Source organism: Ostrea edulis, chromosome 2, assembly GCF_947568905.1.
Source record: "Ostrea edulis chromosome 2, xbOstEdul1.1, whole genome shotgun sequence".
Classification (NCBI taxonomy): Eukaryota; Metazoa; Mollusca; class Bivalvia; order Ostreida; family Ostreidae; genus Ostrea; species Ostrea edulis.
Genome location: NC_079165.1, coordinates 10,941,125 through 10,968,035, shown reverse-complemented (window position 1 = coordinate 10,968,035; position 26,911 = coordinate 10,941,125). Strand labels below are relative to the sequence as shown.

At 36.1% G+C, this 26,911-nt stretch overlaps 1 protein-coding gene across 1 annotated transcript in view; it reads left to right on the top strand.

The window, feature by feature from the left end:
* LOC125678889 (collagen alpha-1(I) chain-like) overlaps positions 1–26,911 on the top strand; it is a 64,285-nt gene that overhangs the window by 9,280 nt on the left and 28,094 nt on the right. The window contains exons 3-31 of the mRNA XM_048917674.2: positions 533–761; positions 11,170–11,338; positions 11,430–11,849; positions 12,735–12,782; positions 13,126–13,188; positions 14,717–14,791; positions 15,193–15,258; positions 15,373–15,429; positions 15,809–15,862; positions 16,683–16,736; positions 16,839–16,892; positions 17,230–17,283; positions 19,496–19,549; positions 19,697–19,741; positions 19,874–19,927; positions 20,063–20,107; positions 20,258–20,311; positions 20,425–20,523; positions 21,014–21,058; positions 22,602–22,655; positions 22,755–22,799; positions 24,252–24,359; positions 24,686–24,739; positions 24,842–24,895; positions 25,036–25,089; positions 25,186–25,230; positions 25,756–25,908; positions 25,991–26,044; positions 26,547–26,600. Coding sequence (XP_048773631.2) covers positions 533–761; positions 11,170–11,338; positions 11,430–11,849; positions 12,735–12,782; positions 13,126–13,188; positions 14,717–14,791; positions 15,193–15,258; positions 15,373–15,429; positions 15,809–15,862; positions 16,683–16,736; positions 16,839–16,892; positions 17,230–17,283; positions 19,496–19,549; positions 19,697–19,741; positions 19,874–19,927; positions 20,063–20,107; positions 20,258–20,311; positions 20,425–20,523; positions 21,014–21,058; positions 22,602–22,655; positions 22,755–22,799; positions 24,252–24,359; positions 24,686–24,739; positions 24,842–24,895; positions 25,036–25,089; positions 25,186–25,230; positions 25,756–25,908; positions 25,991–26,044; positions 26,547–26,600 — 2,414 coding nt within the window. The remainder of the gene's footprint in view (positions 1–532; positions 762–11,169; positions 11,339–11,429; positions 11,850–12,734; positions 12,783–13,125; positions 13,189–14,716; positions 14,792–15,192; positions 15,259–15,372; positions 15,430–15,808; positions 15,863–16,682; positions 16,737–16,838; positions 16,893–17,229; positions 17,284–19,495; positions 19,550–19,696; positions 19,742–19,873; positions 19,928–20,062; positions 20,108–20,257; positions 20,312–20,424; positions 20,524–21,013; positions 21,059–22,601; positions 22,656–22,754; positions 22,800–24,251; positions 24,360–24,685; positions 24,740–24,841; positions 24,896–25,035; positions 25,090–25,185; positions 25,231–25,755; positions 25,909–25,990; positions 26,045–26,546; positions 26,601–26,911) is intronic.

The window sequence follows — 26,911 nt, the reverse complement described above, 5'->3', positions numbered from 1 at the left end:
ACCTGTAGAGGTATTTTCTAAGGCTGTCCAACGTCCATGTCGTAGCAGAAAGGCTCATTGTCTGGTGGCTCATTGTCTGGTGGGATTTTGTTATGTCTTGGCAGAAAGGCTCATTGTCTGGTGGGATTTCGCTGTCAAACAAGCTGCAAACAAATATACCATTACAAACACAAACTCTCAAATTTTGTCCGCGCTCTTACGAAAAGTACACATCCGTGGTCTGTGTCACAAAAACTATTGTATAATCACCATCAAAATTATACAGCTCAGTTTGTCATCAACATTCTCTGCAATGAAAAAACTAATGAGCAATGTATACAAGTCATGATGAAAAAATGACCGCGATCTTAGGGAAAGGGATGCTATGCTATCTTGTACATCTTTTTGTATTCCAGTAATTTGAGATAGAATCATGTTTTACCACTTCTTCTCTTTCTTATAGCATTAAATAACCATATCAAAATCATTTAGATTAGAATCTTAAAAAAAAAAAGCTTCGGATCACTGTTATATCCATTCTCTTCTGATTCAGATGGCCTTCCAGCAGATTTTTCCTTAATGGCCACTTTTAGACAAAACAACAGGACAACAACAGATGGCAAATTATCTATACCTTTGCTGACAATTTACAACAATGAAGCTCGACAGGTATTCGGGTTATACATAGGGAGCGATGCAAAGTTTCTTCTTAGTGACGAAGAGGCCAGAACAACCTTAGAGAAGGCCACTCCCTTCGAGTCCTGGGACACTAACGATGGAAAGTAAGGACAATGATCATGTGCATACTATCTGAGGTCCGTATTGTGAGCTCTTTATTTGATTTACATTGGGAGGTACTGCTTTCAAATTGATGATGCAAACTTTGAATAACATGACTTAAATACATCTTTTTGGTTTTTACAGTAGTAGTAAATACAAATGTACAGTAAGTTGTAAACGTTAGAGGGAAAATTTCCTGTATACAGCACAACAATATGAGAAAAATAATCGTTTTATACAAAAATATTCAGTTTAGAGACAAAATAAAAGCTGAAAATAAGTACTTCAACTCAACATTTGGATATATCGACGTTTTATCTATTAACAATACTTATTTTCATCACTATGTCGATTCGATATATCCCATTCAACTCGAAATAAGACACAACAGTCTTCCACATCTGCTTCATATTTCGATATTTTATGACAAACCGGATGATTTCGACTTCTCCATTGTCTTCATCGTTCTTTATATAGTAATTTTAAATACGGATTACACCGGATATGGGACTCGCAGCAAGTGTGACCGGTCAATAGGGCATGCTTACTCCTCCTCCTAGACACATGATTTCCTCTTTCGTATGTGCAGGACTCCGTGTTTGCCCTTCTCTTAATTGCATGTTTCTTTTGGGATTTACGAGATTGATCACTGTCCGTTATCTTTACTCGTTCATTAAAAGGATTATGGTGTTCCTCATGACAACATCAATGTAGTCTTCGGAGATTATTACTCTCGTGGGCACATATGTGTTTCTTTATTAGCTTAGCCTGTTTCTGTATTCCTATGAGGGAGGACTTATTAAAAACGCTTCTGCACGAAGAGAAGAAATATCTTGCGATGGCTTTCAACTTGACATTAACGACGTTTTCTATTCATTTGTTGATTCCATATATCCCAGTGAACTGGAAATAAAAGAAAATGCAAAATCTTCAGCATTTTTCAACATAAACTTTTATAGTATTTGCGTGTAGAATAGTGTTTAGGATAGTAATTTTGTTTTGATTACAGGCTACAAGATATGAATATCTTCAATTTCCAACTTTTATGAAGACGCTGCTGTTTATGATGTCAATAAACCTAACCTTTGATTTTGGTATTAACTGTTGAATACCTTACGGTTTGACGATCTTGAGTTTGGAAAAGTTTTTCGATTTCAAATTTACTAAAAGTTCTTTGGAAATTCAGGGAATCTGCATTTGATTTATACCACTTCTTGGATATGTTGTGGCATAGAACATCTGAAATTTCCCCTTTACGGCAGTTACTATTTTCGTGTGGAGTATAGACAGGGGGTTGGTAAAACATTTACTGCATCTGCTGGATTCTGCAATCTATTTTTCTTTGTAATGGTTTTGTGACGTTTTCGAATTCGATATTAAATGTATTTAAAATTGAATATGATTTTGTAAAATTATTGTAGGATATCAGATGTATTTGAAATTAAGTAGTGATTTTGTAGCATTCTCTTGAAAGCGAACATTTAGTATAGATTGGATAACCGAAATAGGGAACTGATGAGTGATACAGTACTGTGCCAGTATTATTTTATCATAGGGTAAAATTTCCTTCTTGAAATTGAAAACAACAACGTTTTTGTTTTCGAAATGGTGTCAAGCATGGTATATAAAATGCATAGTAAATAATAACATATACGTTTCGGACTTGAGTATCAACCTTATGTTTCTAAATCGTACCACCATTGAATCTTTTCACGTATTTCAGTCTTTTAAAACAGCAATTCAAGCACAACTCATCTAACTTCGTTTCGGCCTTGAGTTTTCAAATCATATCATTACTGCATTGTTCCCGATTCTTGCCTGATCCCACCTCTCGTATATCCAAGGGTCCGCGTTTGCCCAACTCTCTCTTTTTATATTGCTTATAGGAGTTATGAGATTGATCACTGTTCATTATCTTCATCTTTCATACACAAGAAATAATCATCTTCTATATATCAAATCCCGTGGGGATCCAGGTTAGAATAGGTCCTCAGTACCCCTTGCTTCTCGTAAGAGGCGAGCAAATGGGGCGATCCTTCGAAAGAGACCGCAAAAACTGAATTTCCGTGTCACAGCTGGTGTGGCACGATAAAGATCCATCCCTGCTCAAAGGCCGTAAGCGCCGAGCATAGGCCTAAATTTTGCAGCCCTTCACCACTAATGGTGACGTCTTCATATGAGTGAAATATTCTCGAGAGGGACGTTAAACAATATGCATATGTACATTCAATCAATCATCTATATATCAAACAGTGCTGTTATAATATTTCAGACAAACAGACGGACACGGTTTTTTTTTTTGCATGCGACACAAAATTTCCCAGCTATCATATGGATGTTTAGTACAAGAATTACAAAATAATTTTACGGCAATAAAATGCACATTTTCATCATACCTTCTTCATTTCTGGAAAGACAAGTTAAAACAAAATGCATCGATTCATTCTAATCATTGTATTCCGTGCATTATTTGATTTTCACTTTAGTACTAAAGTACAAATCTCCATGAGAATCAAATGTATAAAACATTCACTAGTCTCTCTGTTTCACCTTGTAAACACTTCTAAACCGAAATTCATTTATATCTATAGAGAACCAGTAATACAATACAGGGGACGCTTACTCCTCCTAGGTATCTGATCCCACCTCTGGTGTGTCCAGGGGTCCGTGTTTGCCCAACTATCTATTTTGTATTGTTTATAGGAGTTATGAGATTGATCACTGTTCGTTATCTTCACCTTGCATCTAACATATGATCTGCAAGATTGTAGACTTTTCAGTGTTATCGTTCTTGAATGTAAAACTACTATTGATTTTTATTAAAGTTTTACCGACAAATTTCCAAACTTCTGGGGAAACCGATAATTTGTTTTACTGAATTAGTATTCTATTGGGTGTAAATCATTGACGTTGCTCATGAAAGGTGAATATAAAGAACAGTGATCAATATCATAACTCCTATAAGCAATACAAAATAGATAGTTGGCCAAACACGGACCCCTGGACACACCAGAGGTGGGATCAGGTGCCTAGGAGGAGTAAGCATCCCCTGTCGACCGGTCACACATTCATATTTCTTTAGCTTGGTTTTCAAGATATTTTGATGCGATAATGAAGAAAACTGTTATGATCACAAACACAATATGCATTTATGCATTAATCATAAATTAAACCTTTCATATCAATAGTGTTCTACAGGAGCTAAAGACAGTACAAATACAATAGATAAACTTGGATTCATGAAAGGTGAAGATAACGAACAATCAGCAATCTCATGACTCACGCAAGGAATGCAAAATAGAGAGTTGTGCAAACGCGGACCCCAGGATATACAATAGGTGGGACCAGGTGTCTAGGAGGAGTAAGCATCGTCATACCCGCCGTGAGCCCTAAATCTTGATTAGGTAAACGGAGTAATACGTAGTCAAATCAGTGTGTCAAGAGCGGCCGAACAGTTGGTATAAAACACGTCAGATAGCACTTGATTCAATTATAGGCCGCATTGGCAAACAGATCACCACAACATATATAATCGTTTATACAGTAATGTAATAGACCCTTTACAGTGCCGAGATACACAATATCCTCCTACATGTTCTTGTCCAGCTGGAGATGTTATTAATGATGATTGATTGGAAGTTGAAAATTACGATCTGATGTCTCTTATTTAAAAAGGTCCGAAATTCAGAGTACTGATCTTTCAAATGGTGACAGAACTTCATCTCGATAATCATGAATTCTGTCGAAGATTTATGCCAGAAGATTGGCTAATTATGAAAACGAAGAACTCGGCTTTTGTCAGAATGGATAAAAAGTATAAGAGGGAGATTAAAATTTTGTATTTGATTGTTTCAAACAAACAATAGGTACCATCTCTCCTTTTGTTTTTAGTAAACTAGAAGAGATAAAGGAATTAGATAGGATACACGAGGAAAATATTTTTTTCAGGTGACAAAACTTGATACAACATCGTCTTTTCGTAAGGCTCATATGAAATCACAACTGTTTATTAATCGAACTTACATATAGCTTTAATTCCATCCTTTCCAAATGGCGAAAATCTTCAGAATCGGGTTTCAGTTTTAAACACATTTAATATCCCAGTCAATGAGACGAATGGATGCGAGTTACCGCACCTATACTGAATTCCTAAATTTCACAAAACCCCTTTCAAACAGAGATACATTGCTGGATCCAGTAAGTGTTCTTTCGATGCCATCGTCATTACTCTTCACGAAAATATTAACTGCTGTGAAGGAGAAACGTTAGACAACATGCGAGAAATAGTATAAATCAAATGTGGATTCCCAAAAATTTCAAAGAACGTTGAGTATATTTGTAATCAGAAAAACTTTCCAAAGTCATCAGCATTAAAATGTACAACCACCATTCTTCACAACAAATTAAAGATTATGCTTTGGACATAAATAAGCAGTTGCTTCTTTAATGGAAATATTACTCGGTAAATATTCATGACATGTGATCAGTCATCCAAAACATTGCTTTTTTTGAACACCACTCTGATTCTACGGACACGCACTGTGAAGTTGTTATCAAAAAGATGCTAGAGTTCTTCATTGACAATATTTACGTAGTCTTCGGTGATCAGGTCTTTCAACAGTCTGTTGGAATTTCCATGGACACAAATTGTACTCCTTTATTAGCTGACCTGTTTTTGTGTTCTTATTAGGCATTCAACTCAACATTTAGATACACCCACGACGTTTTATCTATTTCATTCATATGTCGATTCGATATATCTCAGTGAACTCGAAATAAAAGACAACACAAGGTCTTCCATATCTACTTCTTCTTTGGACGTTTTACTGTATCTAGATGTTACCTTTAAACGAACAATTCAACTTTATGTAGCATTACTCCATTATCACCTGTATATCATGTGCATCTCTCTCAACTGATTCAATAATGGTACATGTATTATGTTCTGAGTATGATCAATTTTCTAATCAAGGAAGGCCACTGCCAAATAAGTTTAATTCAAATTTTGACGAGTAAATGATTAAATTACCGGTATCAGCATACAACAACTGATACATGTTTTAGTTATATAATGAAAGTTATTGAAATGGTAGCTCTTTCTGGTATGCCTCTGATCATCATCATGCAAACATGAATTAAAAACTTTGGCACAATACGGAAAGCTGACGTCGCCCTGAATGAGTGGAAAATGCTCGAATGGGACAAACAAACAATATATAAACAATTACACAAAACAATCAGTATGTAAATTATTGATTGATTGGTGCTTTACATGATCTGGTATTTCATTTTCAGGAGCGAAACTGATAAAACCAAGTGAAGTGGTTTTGATTAAAATTACTTTCGAACACATAAATGGTGAAGATAACGAACAGTGATCAATCTCATAACTCCTATAAGCAATACAAAATGGATAGTTGGGCAAACACGGACCCATGTATCTTTAAACAATATCAAATTAATGAACCGACTACCCTTCTGTAGAAACTGAATACAATAATTCAATAGTTACACAACATTTCGTTCTACTCGTTCTTAATTGATGCAACAAACTATTATTTACGCGTGCACGTTATGTTTTGAAGGATTGCTTAAATAGATATGTCAATGATTGTCACCTATCTTGTCTTTCTGGGGTTATAATTCACACATGTCAGATACATGGGATGATATAAATTTTAATTTTGCGAATTCAAAATATGAATAAATATTTACAATTCACAAATGGATTTGTAACATTTAGATACAACAACTTGTTGAAACAATCGGTATGAAACAAGTGAAACATCATTTGACCCAATGATAGACCAGGGCTAGTAAAGGTAATGGGGGACCCCCCTAGGGATTTTTGCAAACAAGTATTTTTTGAAAGTATAGTCCCTAGATTATAAATCAGGTTGTTTGGCATTTCTACGTGGGGGCGTTTACGAGTTTTGGGGCAAAAAACATGAAATTTGTAAAAATAATAGCCAAAAACTGGGAAAACTCTTCAGATCTAATATAGATGTAATTGACATTTGCAAACAAGTATTTTGTGAACGAATGAAACCCTTTGTTTATATATAAAGTTGTTTGACATAAATATGTGAGGGCAATTACGAGTTTTGAGGCTAAAACATGATTTTTTTCGTTAAAAATCGACGAAAAATAGAAAACTCCTTCAGATCCTATATAAATGACATGGACATTTGAAAACAATTATTTTCTGAAAGTCTGTAACTATAAATCAGATTGTTAACATTGAGACCTTTTCAATTTTGAGGGCAAAAACCAAAAATTTGTAAAAATAATAGCCAAAAACTGATGAAAAAAACTCTTCACATCCGATATAGATGTCATTGATATTTACAAACACGTATTATGTGAACTTATGTAACCCTTTGATTGACAAGATATTTGACATAAATAATTGGGGATGTTTACGACTTTTGGGGCTAAAACATTTTTTTCTAAAAATCGCCGAAAAATGGAAAAGTTCTTCAGATCATATATAAATAATAATTAATATGGACATTTGAAAAGAGTTATTTTTTGAAAGTATTTAACACTTTAATTGTGAATAAGATTGTTTGATATTAATACAAGGGGACCTTTTCAAGTTTTGGGGCAAACTCATGAAATTTGTAATTAAAGTATTGTTTAAAATTGGAAAAACTTCGAGAATCTTACAAACACAATACGAACATTTGCAAAAATGTATTTTGCATTAAAGAACTTAACCCCTTGTTTATATATCAAGTTGTTTGCCATTAAGGCGAGGTATATGAATTACTGAGTTATTTGGAAGAGATATTCTTGCATGCAATATTAATCCAGAATTTGAAATCATTGCAAATAGTAGTTTCAAACTAATGAGTCTGTGATTAACTTCTACAACCGGCCGCGACAAACCTAAGTGGTTAAAACAGGTAGTGACAGTTCCATCGCCAAACGCTCGGCATCAGGTGTGAATGTCACGAGTCCTCGGAGATAACCTTAAAACAGATGTCCCGTGTCGCAGTAGGTGTGGCACGCTAAAGAACCCTCATTGCTCAATGGTCGTAATCGCTGAGTAAAGGCCTAAATTTGAAGCTCTTCACCGGTCTTGGTGACATCTCCATATAAGTGGAAAATTCTCGAGAGGGACGTTAAGCAAGATACAATCAATCAATCTACAGTGACACAACATGTTTGATAGTGTAATTGACTTAGTACTTCTCATCAGATGGTACATAGTCATTTTAAACGTGAGGTACTTAGGTAATATGCATTTGCCATCCATAGCTGAGACATATATGTCCCGAGAGTACGATTTGGGAAACCTTTTTGCCATTGAAAATAAGATGGGTTGCCTGATACGACTTGAGAGAGACAAGCAATGAGATAGAAATTCATTTCAAAATTAAGGATTATCTGCCTCATGCATAGCTCTTATCCTTGGACGAATTTGGCTCCACTTTTTTTGGCACGCTGTTTTTGGCTATATTTAGCTCTAAAACTTCATAGTTATTTCGGATTTCAAACATTTCGGTTGAGCATCACTGAAGAGACATTATTTGTCGAAATGCACATCTGGTGCATCAAAATTGGTACCGTATAAGTTTTACATACACATGCATTCAGAGATGATGGAGAGGTGCCCATGGTGAGTTATTGCATGGCAATTTTGTGGCAGTCAGAAATCTGCCTTTTGATTATCATAGCAGCTTTTTTGACTTGAAGGGGCTAACATATGCAGATTATATAAGTTCGCCTTTGGAGTTTTCCGAAATTCGACTTTGCTTTTCGTTGTGTTTTTGATTTAGGTTTCAAGTTTTGTAATCACTGTTATGTGAATCGGGATAAATGACAAGTATCTCTCTCTGAGCATTGCCATACTCTCAGCCACATAATTCTAAACGATATTTATCTCCATATATTCAGATAAAGTCAAATGCCTTTCCATGTTGCTCAAGAATTATATCAATTTTAGGTTCTGACTTGTTTAGATCATCGGACTTAGTGTACGTTTTTCTACAGGTTGGATAAAACATTTCCCCCTTTAGCAACCAAATCGATATACTGAAGTTTACTTATAGTTGTCCCGTGGGTATCTGGGTTAGAAGGGATAGGTCCTCGGTACCTTTTGCTTGTCGTAAGAGGCGAATAATGGGGCAAGAAAACCATTGTCCCGAGAGAAACCAGGTTAGAATAGGTCCTCAGTACCCCCTTGCTTATCGTAATAGGCGACTAAATGGGGCCGACCTTTGGATGAGATCGCATAAACCGAGGTCTCGTTTCAGAGCAGGTGTGGTATGATAAAGATCCCTCCCTGCTCAATGGCCGTAAGCGCCGAGCATAGGCCTAAATTTTGCAGCCCTTCTTCGGCAATGGTGACGCTTCCAGATGAGTGAAAATTCTCAAGCAATATTAAACAATATACAATCAACCAACTAATTTATTGTGTTATAGTCACTTTTATTCTATGCAGTGTTTTTAAAATGGCTTCTATTGTTTTTGTCACACACTTTACCAGTTTGTGTTTTCCCCTTGTACTTGGTCCTTTGTTACAGAACAGACATTTATGGGCGGATAAAAGTGTCGATAGTGAACACAGGTTGAGTGAATGTCTCTTAGTCTTCCAGTTCACTTGACTCGGCGCAACTTCGTCAATGCGCAAGTTTTACTTCTAGTAACTAATATTTGTAAATTATTATAACACCAGCGATAGAAACCATGTAAGGCACCATTTAAAGCTAGCAAACAATCTATGCCTTTATTATTCTTGGGACTCTGTCTTATGTGACATCTTTATAAGTAAGCTGAAAATTGAAAAGGTGTTCAATATTACTATGACAATATAGTTATCTATTTTACAATTGTAGATTAATATAATTCATTAATCTAAATTATTCATAAATTAGTTTATTGTTTGTAATATATCCGATTCTCAATAGTTGAACCGTTATTTATTAGGGTTTCCCCCATTTTTGCATTGTATACACAAAAGTAATCCATGTGCTTCCTTTGTATTGATTATAGGGGTCCGTGTTTGCCCAACTACCTATTTTGTATTGCTTATAGGAGTTATAAGATTGATCACTGTTCGTTATCTTCACCTTGCATAATTTATGGGCTTCCATACATTAGATATATTGTGTGAGACATGGAAATGTGGGCAAAGATTTTTATATTGAAAGTTATATTTACTAAGTCAAGATTGCATATATATCATATAAAGATAGGGTCTATGGATTATAGTATCTAGGAATGAACCGTTTTTCATACTGTTTATTTAGTATTGAACATGTTGATAGGTACATGTTATTTTGGGAATGTAGTATACACTGTATAATTTCGTATGGCATGAATTTGTAGACAGTTAAAAATATGTACCACTTTCCATAATACACTGTCTTCTATTTTTTATACGTATTTCTCACAAATGTCCTCTCTGGGAAATCCCTATCCCGTTGTTTGTGTTTACAATGTGTTGTCTTTAATTCGGTATGGAACACCAAAACAGCCATGTTGAATTTGCCAAAAATTTTATAAATTCAAATGGCCCTATCTTGAAAACGCCCCAACATAAATATATCAAACAACCATCATTTACTTTTATTTTATACACACTTTCAAAAAATCATAGTGTAGAAAAATCCCTAGAGGGAGGGAGGTAATGTCTTACTGGCCCATGGTCTATGATAGGTTACATTGGCAAACTAGATTGTTATAATGGCCATTGAATTTGCGAAATGCTGACTTTTTTACGAGACTGTTGAAACCCCTGCACCATCAACATCTTTATCAGTAGCATGCCTCGATTTAAAAACTGATCATACACAGAACAAGCTCTTGCGTATCGAATCAGTTGAGAGATATAAACACCACATGCAGGTGATAATGGAATATTGCTAAATAAATATGGGAGTTGACGAAAGAGAAGCTGAAATCATCCCGTTTATCATAAAGTGGAGTTAATTGAATATAAAACAAACCTTTGTACAGTAATTGAACACGGAACAAATGTTTGTACAGTTATTAATTAAACAAAACTCCTTGTGCCATTGATAGGAGTTATCGACCTGTAGTAGTGCACATAGTATTACCCATTCTTGATGCTTTAGATTTTATTGCAGCCGATGTTTGCAATGGACCTCCATAAATTCTTTAAATTATGCAAATCAAATTTTAAAAAACCGGATTTTCAATAGATATCCACTAGATGATCATATTTTACTGTTTTAAAAACATACAATATTACAGGAACATCATATTGATTTTTTACAAACACCAAAATTTTAGAAGAATTTTTTTTTTCAAAATTCCTCTCATCTGCAAATTCATATCTTGAAGATAATATTTGCGTGTAGAAGTCTACCAATCACCCAGGGGTATGCAGTTTTATCTTATACAGAAGAAAGATATTAACCATGAACATTTTGTTTACAGCTGGCACAGAATAGGTATCAGTGTAAGTGGCGGGAAAGTGACACCTTACTTTGATTGTGCTCCAGGGGAAGCCATTTCCTTCAAGCGCAGCATGTCCCCGGAAGATGCCTTCAGTACTGAGGGAATCTTGTTCATCGGTCGAGACTTACACGATTCGCCTGAATTCAAGGTAATTGTCAATTGCAAAGGATGTATCAAAGAATATCATCTAAACTATTTCCAAGACATTTGTCTAAAATGTATCTATGTAATTGTTTAAGGGTGAAATCCAAGACATGATTTACATCCCTTTCCCCGAGGGAGCCAAGGATGTGTGCCGATATTATTCCCCTGAATGTAACCAGGATTATTTCACTATTAGTACGGGAAAGTCGGATCAAGGTTTCGTGGACAAATCAATGGCCGCCGTGACCGGAGAAGGTGGAATCGAGGTCACCGGGCAGATTGGAGGTGGTGAGGTAGTGATGGTGGACAAGTCCGGTATAGGGGGAGGCGCCCAGGGGATAGTGACGGTCGATAAATCAGGCATGGGCTCAGGAGCGGAAGGAGTAATGATGGTGGATAAATCTGGTGCTATGCAAGTTTTAGATAAATCTGGTGGAATCCTTGTTGATGCTAAAACTGGCGAAACCGTGGGTAAAGTTGGGGGTGCCGTGAAAGTGAGCATGGAAGGAGCACCCGTAAGTATAAAATGGAGTTACAGGATTATTGGGTTCAGCTAATGATTCTAATGTCCTGTTATCTCATTAAAATGCAATCGATTAACATGTCATTGATAAGCGTGACGATGTTTCTGACACATTTAATGTGAAATTTGGAAAAACATAGACAAATGTTTCGTGTTTGACCCCAAATCATTATGTCTCGAAACTTTGATCAAAATAAGCCACGGATCCCGTCTTTAATTATTATCTGTAAGGATATTTTTACGATACATTGTACGCTTTACTCTCACAAGTATAAAGGCATCTGGCATTCAAAATAATGATTTAGGTGCTGTCCTCAATGTCGTATTGAGCATCAAAATATTAAATTTTGTGTGTTGGAGGTGCATTTAGTGCTACTGTGAAGATTAAATGGGACAAGGTGCACTTACGATCAGTGAGGAAAAGCAATAAAAAGAATTGAAAAGCGGCTTCTTCTAAAGATGTAAATATAGGAAACATAAAAATAGTATCGAAAGAAATGTTTTGCTGAAATAAAAACACAAAAAACAATGTACAATTTGCAAGCAATAACCTAGATATGGCATGTATAAGCAATGAAATAACAATATATGTTTAATTACTTCCTGAATACTTCCTTTTAACTTAGTGCCTGTATTAATCAAATTTTGATGATAAAACTGGGTATGAGAAACTTGCTGTGTACATTTATATATTTTGTCCCTCACCCCGCGTGTAAACAAAATATTTCGCGCCTTACTGTGTACAAGAGTTCTATAAAAGGAAGTAACTCTGTACGCAAATCAAAACTTGCGTATTTGTCAGTAATATTATGGATAAAACCCGCCGAATAATACTGTGATGGCTGGAATAATACGCCCTGTTTTTATCTCATTGTAGTTGGTGACGTATGATGCGTCTACTGGTGTGTCGTACGCCTACAGATACGTAAGAACTACTACAGTATTTTAGTATGTGGGGTCAACACTAACATACCGTAAATCTGGAAATTTTTGCGAAATTGGGTCAAATTGTTATAGATTAAATTTTGTGTGCTTACAGTTTTGCGAATTAGGAGGTTTTAGTTTCACGAAAAATATCTTGTTTGCTAATTTCATAGCACATTTAAATTGTCAAAAATTTATCTAAACTAAAAATAAACAGATTTACGGTATGGAAATAGTGTAATATTTTCATGTCTTATGTGTGGATTTGTTACTTGCTTTGGGGAGGGAAGTCCTGGCATTTTTAGCTTTTGAAGATGGTTTTCAATACCTGTGAATAATTGTAGGGAGAGGCCGGACCACCAGGGCCATTGGGTCCCCCAGGACCACCGGGAGCGAAAGGACAGCCGGTAAGATTGCAAAATCACCCCTAGGAAAATTATACAAATGAAACAACTATTCAAAAAAAAAAAAAAAACAACTGAAGACACATTACAGATACATGAGATATATCGACGACATTTTATCTATTAACAATAATCATTTCATTCATATTTCGATTCGCTATATCCCAGTGAACTCTACATAAGGGACACCACAGTCTTTCACATCTGCCTCGTACTTAGATATTTCATTGATCATAGATGCTAACGGCAAACTAACAACTCAACTTTATGACAAACAGGATGACTTCAGCTTCTCCATCGTCAACTTTATGTAGCAATATTCCATTATCACCTGCATATGGTGTTTATGTCTCACAATTGATTTTATACGCAAGAGCTTGTTCTGCGTATGGTCAGTTCTTAAATCGAGGTAGGCTCCTGACAAACACGTTGATGTTACAGGGGTTTCAACAGTTTTGTTTAAAGGCAGCATTTCACAAATTCTATGGTCGTCATAACGAATTAATTTGCCAATACAACCTGCCATTGGGTCAAATGCTGTCTGACGTGTTTCATACCAGTTGTTAGACCGTTCTTTACACATTGCATGGTTTTGACTACAAATTACTCCGTTTATCAGATCAAGATATATGGCTCACGGCAGGTGTGACCGGTCGACAGGGGATGTTGGCTCCTCCTAGGCACCTGATCCCACCTCTGGTATATCCAGCGGTCCATGTTTGCCCAACTCATAATTTTGATTTCCTTATATGAGTTATGAGATTGATCACTGCTCGTTATCTTTACATTTTCATTACTGTAAATTCCTCATGTTATGCGAATACTGAATTTAACCGTTAGTTTGCTGCAATGTAAGATGATATGTGTTATACTGTTAGTCCCCGAGGGTCTCTACAGCCCAGTAGCTAAGTACTTCGTTACTAGCTTGAAAATACGGATGTATATTTAATTGCTGTTATAAAATTTAGAAATTCATTTCAAAATTAAGGATTATCTCCCGCATGCATAGCTCTTATCCTTGGACTTTTTTGGCACGCTGTTTTAGGCTATATTTAGCTCTAAAACTTCATAGTTATTTCGGATTTCAAACATTTCGGTTGAGCATCACTGAAAAGACATTATTTGTCGAAATGCGCATCTGGTGCATCAAAATTGGTACCGTATAAGTTTTACATCTAAGGACTTATTGTATAAAAAGCAGTGATAGATAGATAAAAGCGTGTATTATTGGGAATATACAGTAAAACATAAAAGAAAACAGATAAAATATATAATATATATGTTTATAAATATAGACTTAGAAACTATGAAATACGAGATAGTTTCTACGAAATTGCTTGGTGGTAAATTTAATAGAAGCTGTCCTCCCGTAGACCAATCTTCGGTGATTACCTTATAGCAAATTATACAATTTTCAGATGACTGAGCTATCTTTATTTCATCTACAAAACCTGACATTGTAAACTCTGTACATGCCTTATTAATAAAATTACTAAATACTAGATTACTGTTTTGCTTGCCGTTCTTTTAGGGTTTTGACGGACGCGATGGTATACCAGGAGCATCTGGTTTGACAGGACCTCCAGGGAATGTCTTCATCATCGATGTGAGTAACTATTATTACATACAAATATGTTCATCAACTCATTAATTTCAAGGTTCTAACCTTTCAAGGGTCGTAAGTTGAAAGACATTATTTCCTGGATTATCTGACAAACTCTGATACAATATCTGATTGCATCGTTTCAGATCATTATGATAGTTCGATCTTCATTCTTTCATTACGACTGACAAGTACTCCTACAGGCCAATTGATTTATTAATCTCTCCTACAGGCTAATTGATTTAATAATTTTTCCTACAGGCCAATTGATTTAATAATTTCTCCTACAGGCCAATTGATTTATTAATTACTCCTACAGGCCAATTGATTTAATAATTTCTCCTACAGGACAATTGATTTATTAATTTCTCCTACAGGCCAATTGATTTCTCTATTTTACTTAGGCCAACTTTGCATCCAAAACATCTCACCAGGCCCAAGCATTTAGAGAAATTCTTGGACAACACATGGTAAGGCAATTAACAACTATAGATGCAAACTGCTATCATACAAAGTAAATAGACTTCCGTATCTCATTTTTATATATATGATGTGTTTAATATTAGATGTGTTTTACTTTGTAGCTTGCAATGCGTGGTGCCCCAGGACCTCAAGGAATGACGGGTCTCGCTGGACCTGCGGTAAGTATCCCCCGCTCCTCCCCTTCTTTAAAAATGAAACATAAAACTAAAATTCTGACTCAACATAGAGATTTTACATAAAACACTCTTTTTTCCCCAGTCCAATATTTTATAAGACGTGGTTTGTATTTTGCGATTCAGTATTTTGAGTGAACATCCATATTTGTTATTGTCATTGAATGAGGTTAAAGTCTGAGTAAAATACCTTTTCTTTGTTCTCATATTGCAATTGTGGCATGAAAAATAGTTTGATGATTGTTTGAAATTACATCAATTGCAATAATTGTTGCTTAGGGCTAAATAGCCTATGCTTTCTGCCCGATTCCATTCACTTTGTGAATAAAATATTGTTTAAAAAATAATCGTTGCTTTTTTCCAGGGACCTCCGGGAATGGACGGTCCTAAAGGAGATGTAGGGAACCCAGGAGAACAGGTATGGGAATACAGTTAGAGAGAGAGAGAGAGAGAGAGAGAGAGAGAGAGAGAGAGAGAGAGAGAGAGAGAGAGAGGGTATATGGCCTTTTGTTGTGAGTGGATAACAAAGTGAAAGTGGAAAGAGGGGCAAATTAGCGATATTTTTGTTTATGCAAGGTGAAGATAACGAACAGTGATCAATCTCATAACTCCTACAAGCAATACAAAATAGATAGTTGGGCAAACACGGACCCCTGGACACACCAGAGGTGGGACCAGGTGCCTAGGAGGAGTAAGCATCCCCTGTTGACCGGTCACACCCGCCGTTAGCCCTCCGACGCCTTTCTCTTTTTCCTCCTACGCCGTCACAATTTTGCGCTTTCGCTTTGTGGCCCTTGCGTGTTGCTCTTTGCCTTCGCAGATTCACTCCTTCACATCTTCGCCCTAAACATCGTAGGAACGAGTGACATGAACAGAACATGAAGGAACGAATGATATGAACAGAACATGAAGGAATGAGTGACATGAACAGAACATGAAGGAACGAGTGACATGAACAGAACATGAAGGAACGAGTAATTTGAACAGAACACGAAGGAATGAGTGACACGAACAGAAAACGAAGGAACGAGTGATATGAACAGAACATGAAGGAATGAGTGGCATGAACAGAACATGAAAGAACGAGTGACATGAACAGAACATGAAGGAATGAGTGGCATGAACAGAACATGAAGGAACGAGTGATATCAACAGAACACCTTAGTAGAGGTTACATTTTCTGAAGACTTCACAGAAAGTTCTGTTTTGATAAAATTAAATTGTGTTTATTCTTACAGGGCGTTCCGGGACCAATGGGATTCCAAGGTCTTGTAGGGCAGCCAGGAGAAAGGGTACAAATTTGTTGTTTGTTTTTTTTTTACATTTGATCACTTTCCATAATCCTCTTATAGGGATAACGAATAATGTTCAAAACGTAAACTTTTGTGTTTTAGGGACGGTCTGGTTTGGATGGAGACAGAGGAGAGTTAGGACCTCCAGGGGAAAAGGTAAAATCACATGTTATCAGCCTAGGTGAGTGACAGGCATACAAGTGGACTCTTTGAACAGAATCATAATTTCCAGGTTGAAAAGCTTATGTTTTTCCAGACAGAAGATAAACAGATAGATCCGATCATTCAAGTGATCGATCGATAGAGATCGATAGAGATCTTCAAACTGACAAACTCTAAATTTATTGAGTGATCTCCCAGTTCTAACGCTAAAATACCAGACATGTGCAAGAACAAGCAATGACACGTATGATATTTAGAATAGGTATATTAAAAAGATACTATTAAGAAAAATGTACGTGCCATGTATCAAATAATACCTTTGTGTTTGTAGGGGCCACCAGGATATCCCGGCATGCCCGGATTTCCTGGATCAAAAGGAGAGCGGGTAAGCATGACTTCATCAACTTTTTCATAGTCATGTCATATTCAGTACGGTGTAACTTTCATGACATTTTGTGTTCAGTACGGTGTAACTTTCATGACATTTCATGTTCAGTACGGTGTAACTTTCATGACATGACGTGTTCAGTACGGTGTAACTTTCATGACATTTTGTGTTCAGTACGGTGTAACTTTCATGACATGATGTATTCAGTGCGGTGTAACTTTAATGACATGACATGTTCAGTGTGGTATAACTTTCATGACATTTTGTGTTCAGTGTGGTATAACTTTACATGATACGACATGTTCAGTACGACGCAACTTTTCATGACATATGTTCAGTATGGAAACATTTTAAGTGTCTTATCTTATTCACTAAACATCAACATGTCGATATTAAGATGTCAATATGTTACTGATTTTAACAATCAAACGACTTTTAGGTAACCTAAGTCACTCAGGTGTTTTATTGCAATTGGTCTGCGTCTCTCGTCGTTCATCGTGCGTTAACAATTGAGCATTTTTAACTTCTTGATAACCACTATTACAATTCTTTTCAAATTTGGTATGAAACATCATTGGGATAAATCGGACATAAAATGTAAACTTCAGGACTCCTGCATCCCTGGGAGCCTTAAGGGGAGCAAAAACTGTCACAAATTGACCAATTTTCAAAAATCTTCCACTCTAAGTACATGTAATAGGCAAATGACTTTCTGAAAAAGTCACTCAAGGTCATTTTGTAAGGGTCAAGGTCACCCTAATATTTCTTTTACATCGGTCGCAGCGGTCTAACAATTGATTTACATCGATCGCATTGGTCTAACATAGAGTTTATATCGAACTTGGCGGTCTAACATAGAATTTACATCAATATCAGTGGTCTAACATAGAATTTACAACAATCTCAGCGATCTAACATAGAATTTACATCGATATCAGTAATCTAACATAGAATTTATATCGTTCTCAGTGGTCTAACATAGAATTTACAACAATCTCAGCGGTCTAACATAGAATTTACATTGATCGCAGTGGTCTAACATAGAATTTACATCGATCTCAATGGTCTAACATAGGATTTACATCGATCTCAGCGGTCTAACATAGAATTTACATTGATCGCAGTGGTCTAACATAGAATTTACATCGATCTCAATGGTCTAACATAGAATTTACATCGATCTCAGCGGTCTAACATAGAATTTACATTGATCACAGTGGTCTAACATAGAATTTACATCGATCTCAATGGTCTAACATAGGATTTACATCGATCTCAGCGGTCTAGCATAGAATTTACATCGATCTCAGCAGTCTAACATAGGATTTACATCGATCTCAACGGTCTAGCATAGAATTTATATCGTTCTCGGTGGTATTTTAATAAAGTAGGCAAATTGAATAACACGTTTTAGCGAGTATTGTCTTCAGGGTGTTTCGTGTTATTTATGCAGCATATGTCAAAAATAATTGTCATTCAATGCTATCTAATTCCAGTGTAATTTATTACAATTGTTTTAATGGGACAAGAATAAAACTTAACGAGAATTCACATATTCAAAAAATCTTAAAACGCGATTTATTTTTATACGTGCCTGAAAACAAAGAAGCGAGGACACTTCAAATATTTGATTTTTTTTATACATGGAATTATTAGAATCATTCTATCGATGCGTAAGTTCCTGACATTTTACTCACAAACTTAACAAAAAAGTGCTTCGTACTTTTATTCAGTTTGTGAGTGTTTAATCCTATAGTAATTGCATTTTCTCAAAGTAGAAATTCTTGATTGTTTATTTTTATTCTAAACTTGCCACTTATCTTATACAAGTACGTGAAATTGACATAACAGGAGCAGCCGGCTCTGTTTGCTTGATACTGGTTTTAACCAGTTCAATATCACAGAGAAGCTATGTGACTCTCATTGAATAGCTAAGTCCTCGTTTGGCTGGGGCGAGAATTTAAATTATTGTTGAATAAAACTCGTAATGCAGTTTTAATGAGTAAAATACAGTAAAACGTCTAATATAAACTTTAAGATACATCAATTTCCATGTTTCACAAAGCTTAATGTAACTCTACCAGATTGAGGCTTTTGTCGGCCAGTATGTACAAGTATCTCGATGTTATTATGTTTTCTGTATAAGTTTAATCCTTAAGCTATTTTAAAAGTCATTCAGTCATATCATGAATTCCAATTTTAATTGTAGGGCCACATTGGACCAACAGGTCCCACCGGTCAAGTCGGGCCAGTAGGCAAAGCGGTAGGTAACTGCATAATAATAGAAAAAGTAACCAAAATCCCGATAGGGACTCGGTATTTTTAGAATTTGTCATTCATAATAGTGTTTTCTCTTTGAAAATTTAAACTGTTAAGAGGGAATATGAATTAGATTGATTTTCTTTTCTAGGGAGACATTGGTGAACAGGGCCCAGTTGGCCCGCCGGGAGAAATCGTAAGAGTTGCATGATTTTTGCGGCTGATCTTTAAATTAATGTGCATGTCTCCATGTAGATAATTACTTATCTTCACGTTCAGTGTTTATATATAAAAATAGCGTATCTTACTGTTCTTTGCCCTTTTTCAGGGTCCAAGAGGTTTCTTAGGACCCCAAGGTCGTTCTGGGCCCATGGGGCCTCCGGTAAGTTTTGCTCGTTTAGGGGTTGCTGCACGTGCTTTTAATCCTATTATATGCTAATTTAAATCAGGTCAAAGCATTAACTTATGCATTTTGTAACATGTGAATAATTTGTCTTGTAACTTAATGTTTTCTAAGGGTCTTCCCGGGGCGGAAGGATCTCCTGGACCGAAAGGAAATGTGGTTAGTGTTCAAAATCAAAAACTTTTATGCATGTAGTATAAAAAGTGAAAACTTTCATTATTGAGATTTTGATTGACATCTGACAAGTATCATTATGATGGTTATCTTCTGTAAACATATTTTATCAGCCACACAACACTTTTTCTGTAGGGATTATCAGGACCCCCAGGTGCCCCCGGGCAGTCTGGCGCCCCTGGAGCAACAGTTAGTAACATTCATCTTATAAAATATCAAAACGAAAGGGCACGTGCGTGAAACTTGGCACTTTTTTATTTTAGATATGCTATCAAGTAATAACATAACATTTTCTGTTTTAGGGCCCTCCGGGACCCCCTGGACCCCTTGGACCCCCTGGAATCAACGGCCCTATGGGTAAGCCGGGTCTTCCGGGACTACCAGGACCTGTAGGACCACCAGTAAGTACTGACTTTATATCTAATAAAAGATCGTGTACAAACCCCGGCAATAAACACGTATTTACATTATAAACCCCCGCAATAAACACGTATTTACATTATAAACCCCGGCAATAAACACGTATTTACATTATAAACCCCGGCAATAAACACGTATTTACATTATAAACCCCGGCAATAAACACGTATTTACATTATAAACCCCGGCAATAAACACGTATTTACATGTATAAACCCCGGCAATAAACACGTATTTATATATAGGCAAACCGCTGAGTGACGTCACCTAAAAATAGGTCAAGTTCTGAAAATATCCTATATTTTAACAATACGCTAAAAACCTGATATTTACCATTTAAGTACACGTAAATAATTTGCCATGTAAATGAAGCAAGTTTAATTATATTCAACATTAAATCTTTCATTTGTACGATTAAATTTTTGGTCCCCAAATGCGACATCTTGTCACAATGTGTATATTTGTTACCAGGGTACTCCGGGAAATGCCGGCGATCCAGGCATAAAGGGAGACGAGGTGAGTACTTCATGTCCTTCACTGATAATTAACAAATCAAGTGCACCCTTAGATTAAGACAACTATACAGTAACAGGAAATTATTAGAAAGGTAATACTCCATATCAGCTTCCATGCAAATTCTTGAGTTCAATGATATATTGTGTTAAACTTCTTTGAGGAATATATGTGAAAGGAATTTGAATTTTAAAAAAAAGTATTTAAAATACAACCATTCAGTTTCACCTCAAAATATGTGTAAAGTTATAGCTCAATGTATTTTTTGCACTGTCGCGTTGTCCTCTCATATTTACTGGTCGCGTTGTCCTTTCATATTTACTGGTCGCGTTGTCCTCTCATGTTTACTGGGCGCATTGTCCTTTCATATTTACTGGGCGCATTGAGATTTGATACTTTGTATTCAACAATATTCTTTTGGCACACAGAAAAATGGGCATCGTGGTTCTTGTTTTTGTCTCAAGTTTAATACAAGGTCACACTCTCTTCTTACTAAATATATTTGAAATCACATTATTTTTAAAAGCACATATCAATTGTATATATGTGTGATGCCTTTCACATTTTGTTTTAATATGCACAGTCACTATGTATGAATTTCTGCTCGTTTGTTGCAAAGCAGGCGGCGGCGAATCACGTGACTTTGACGTGATCAATTACAAGGAAAATGGCGACGAAAGTCAACACATGGGAAAATTCATACTAGTAAGTAACACCTTTATCAATAACGTATTGCCATATGCCATATCAACATTTGAAGATTTTTTTTTCAGGAACAAATCTAAACTACATTGGTAATTCTACGTGTGATAGAAGCAGGAAACGCTGTTTTTTGTTTTTTGATTTTTTGGGGTTTTTTTTTTAGTCAAAGACTTTCCGACCTCCAAAATATGATATCAGTGTTCTATGCTTCTATCGCACGTAGAACCACCATTTTAGTATATATTTGTTTCTGAGTAAATCCTTCAAATGTTGATATAAGTTATGTGACAATTCACTATTGATAAAGGTGTTACTTACTTGTTTGAATTTTTCTTTGTGTTGATTTTTCCGTGTAACTGATCATGTTAATTCACGTGATTCGCCACCGTACCAAAGCAAACAAACAAACAAAAATGCCAAACACCCACCCACCCCCAAAACCTACCGGCAAATTAAAAATAAAAGTAAGGTAGACCGAATTTTCTCATGATTTTAGATTTATGCACATTGATATTCATTTCTGACAAACTTCTACTACTTAGATTTTTTGAAAGTTTTCATATAATAACATTGGTGTAATAAGAAATTAATTCGATACCATGCACGACCTCTGGGTGCTTTGAAATACAACCCTTTTTAGACTTTGGTACCGGGATGTATTGAAATACAACCTAGGTTAATTTTCATACCCCGTGATTAACATAACTAATGATATAAAATCCCATTTCACAAAAGGGTCCAAATAATGTCATTCTTCACTTACAAATCATATTACAGTAGTGGTATAGAGAATATTTTAGGGACCAATTTATTGTATGCCGTTTCTGAAATTTGTTTCCTACAGGGTACAATGGGTATGCAGGGTGTAACAGGGTACCCAGGACCACGTGGTATCAAAGTGAGTATCATTATTAAACTGACGTCACAATTAGATTTTCCCTGTGTATAGATGAAAGATCAGTCTTCCTCTTGGTGATATGTTGCAACTTTATTGTAGGGTGATTCCGGACCAGTCGGAACTCTGGGGAATAAAGGTGCAAAGGTCAGATTGTTTATTATATAGATTTAAACGTAAAACTATGGCAGAATGATTTAAATGTGGGAAGTAAATATACGGAGAATGAACTTGACTTGCTTACTTTCCGAGAATGTCTTCGGAAATAAATGATATTAAAAGCGATGTGTACATTATTATAGACAGTGTGTGACAACGTGTACATTATTATAGACAATGTCTGACAACGTGTACATTATTATAGACAGTGTGTGACAACGTGTACATTATTATAGACAGTGTGTGACAACGTGAACATTATTATAGACATTGTGTGACAACGTGTACATTATTATAGACAGTGTGTGACAACGTGTACATTATTATAGACAATGTCTGACAACGTGTACATTATTATAGACAGTGTGTGACAACGTGTACATTATTATAGACAGTGTCTGACAACGTGTACATTATTATAGACAGTGTGTGACAACGTGTACATTATTATAGACATTGTGTGACAACGTGTACATTATTATAGACAGTGTGTGACAACGTGTACATTATTATAGACAGTGTCTGACAACGTGTACATTATTATAGACAATCTCTGACAACGTGTACATTATTATAGACACTCTCTAACAACGTGTACATTATCATAGACAGTGTGTGACAGCGTGTACATTATCATAGACAGTGTGTGACAACGTGTACATTATTATAGACAGTGTGTGACAACGTGTACATTATTATAGACAATGTCTGACAACGTGTACATTATTATAGACAGTGTGTGACAACGTGTACATTATTGTAGACAGTGTGTGACAACGTGTACATTATTATAGACAGTTTCTGACAACGTGTGCATTATTATAGACAGTTTCTGACAACGTGTACATTATTATAGACAGTGTGTGACAACGTGTACATTATTATAGACACTCTCTAACAACGTATACATTATCATAGACAGTGTGTGACAGCGTGTACATTATTATAGACAGTGTGTGACAACGTGTACATTATTATAGACAGTGTGTGACAACGTGTACATTATTGTAGACAGTGTGTGACAACGTGTACATTATTATAGACAGTTTCTGACAACGTGTACATTATTATAGACAGTTTCTGACAACGTGTACATTATTATAGACAGTGTGTGACAACGTGTACATTATTATAGACACTCTCTAACAACGTATACATTATCATAGACAGTGTGTGACAACGTGTACATTATTATAGACAGTGTGTGACAACGTGTACATTATTATAGACAGTGTGTGACAACGTGTACATTATTATAGACAATGTCTGACAACGTGTACATTATTATAGACAGTGTGTGACAACGTGTACATTATTATAGACATTGTGTGACAACGTGTACATTATTATAGACAGTTTCTGACAACGTGTACATTATTGTAGACAGTGTGTGACAACGTGTGCATTCTTGTTATAATAAGGCACATGTCTCTGGTTTAGGGTGACATTGGCTTAGTGGGATCAAAGGGAGATTATGGCAACCGAGGAGATAAAGGTATACGAGGAGAACCTGGGCCCCCGGGTCTAGAGGGGATTGAAGGCGTCAAGGTAAGTAGGGGGCGTGGCGAAAACATTGATTACTTTGTGTAGTAATGAAAGTAATCTTGTGAATATGCAAGATACCACGTGACATTCTAATTTACATCCTTTACTAAATACTTAACAATTCATTTGTTATAAATACTATGATTGGAACCCAATAATGGACTTCTTAAAACAAGTTTAACTTGTTTGAACAATGACCAGCACGTCACATTTTCAAGGTGGATAGTATAAATGTCTTTAAAACCGTCGATTCGATTCAAGAAAACGTTTGTATTTGTATTCCCGCTGATGTTTCAACAATGACCAAGACATACTTGTTGTAAATCTAGGGAGATCCAGGGCCACGTGGTGATTCAGGAGAAGCAGGTCCCCAAGGAGAAAAGGTTTGAATTTTTACTTATTACACAAAATAGTTTAACCAATTTAATTATATTGAATATACCGCTCTGTTATACAAGTTCACTAAATGATGAACACGTTTTCAGGGTATGATGGGAGCGCAAGGAATGCCGGGATATCCCGGGCCACCGGGACTCGTGGTTTGTAAATATGCTATCATTAACATACTGTGTATCACAATAAAGGAATCTTGTAGACTTTACCTACACACGCCGTATATTTTTTATCAATTGGAAAGTTCTACAATACAATTGTTATAATCTTCTCTGTTTTGTGTTAGGGACCATCTGGTAGAAATGGGCGTCGCGGAAGACGAGGATTGCGCGGGAAACCGGTACGCAATTCAGGAGATATTTGTTGCTCAAATACAGCGATTATTATCTTAAAATTAGGAATTCATCATTTTAAAATTGACTTTGTTATTATACAGGGTTTACCAGGACCAGTTGGAGACATTGGAGAGCGGGGACCGATGGTAATCCTCGCTTAGCTTCATTTTGTTTCATACAACAGTGAACATTATTTATAGGGAGCTTCATAGACACCAAACTTTTATATTCTTTAAAAACAGGGTCCCTTATGTCAAAATAAAAAGTGTTATAACCTTTGCAATGGAGAATAATTTTCTTATAACTGAGTTCATATTACTTAGGATTACTGCTATAAAATTGTGGATCTAGAATTCAGTTTTATTTTCATCAGCTGGTGGATCCAAAATTCTGCTGTATCACATGTATCAGCCGTCTATAATCTAATGGCTATTTTTAGAAATGCTGCAAAAATTATTTTGATTAACTTTCAGTGTGAGAAAAAATCTTTTTAAGGTTTTTAAAGACTATAACTTACTTGTGATTCGATATTAATGAGTACTACTTGTTGTTTTTACGCTAGCTTATATGTTCAATTGGCTAGGGGAAATTATATCAAAACAACCATGATCTTAAAGATACACAATGATGAAGGAATTGCTGAATCTAGTAATCTATTTTTACTTCTATAGGGGCCGATGGGTGAGAGGGGAAAGCCGGGAGTACCAGGGCTTATGGGACCAAAGGGAGAGACCGGAGTTCCTGGACCACCAGGGTTCCAAGGGGAGCAGGGTATCCAGGGTCCCCCGGGGCCAGGGGGGCTGATGGGGCCTACAGGTCCACAGGTAACGCTGAATGAATTTCTCAGTGAGAATAAAGTACTTTACAGTGTATGTGGCATTTACTAAAATAATTGCTTGTCTTCAGGGTCTCCCAGGACATGACGGCATGCCAGGAACCACCGGGGAAAGAGGTTTACCGGTAAAGTATTACTTCGTAATAATCACATGAAACCCCTGAGAAAGAGGTTTACCGGTAAGTCTTACTTCGTAATCATCACATGAACCCCCGGGGAAAGAGGTTTACCGGTAAGTCTTACTTCGTAATCATCACATGAACCCCCGGGGAAAGAGGTTTACCGGTAAGTCTTACTTCGTAATCATCACATGAACCCCCGGGGAAAGAGGTTTACCGGTAAGTCTTACTTCGTAATCATCACATGAACCCCCGGGGAAAGAGGTTTACGGGTAAGTATTATTTTTATCTGGTGAAAGTTGTTGAGTCATAACGATTACTCAACAGGAGTTCAGGTGAACCATCAAAAACCAGTGAGGTGTCGTCTTCATATTGTGATATTTTTTGCGAAGAGCAGAATCCACATAATCTAATTCCAGTTTAATATCATAATATGATTGGTACAGGCTATGAGACATTACAAATACAATTGTTTCTTTCACACATTTGCATTTTCTCTTTCATTCAGGGACAACCAGGTATACCTGGAGCCCCAGGACAGATGGGAGTCATGGGAACGCAGGTAACATGTATATTTCAAGGTTTATTATCCTCCCGAATAGAGAGATATCTATCACATTGAAACATCGGATAGAGAGATAACAATCACATTGAAACATTGGATAGAGAGATAACTATGATAGTGAAACATTGGATAGAGAGATAACTATGATAGTGAAACATCGGATAGAGAGATAAATATCGCATTGAAACATCGGATAGAGAGATAACTCACATTGAAACATCGGATAGAGAGATAACTATAATAGTGAAACATTGGATAGAGAGATAACTATGATAGTGAAACATTGGATAGAGAGATAACTATGATAG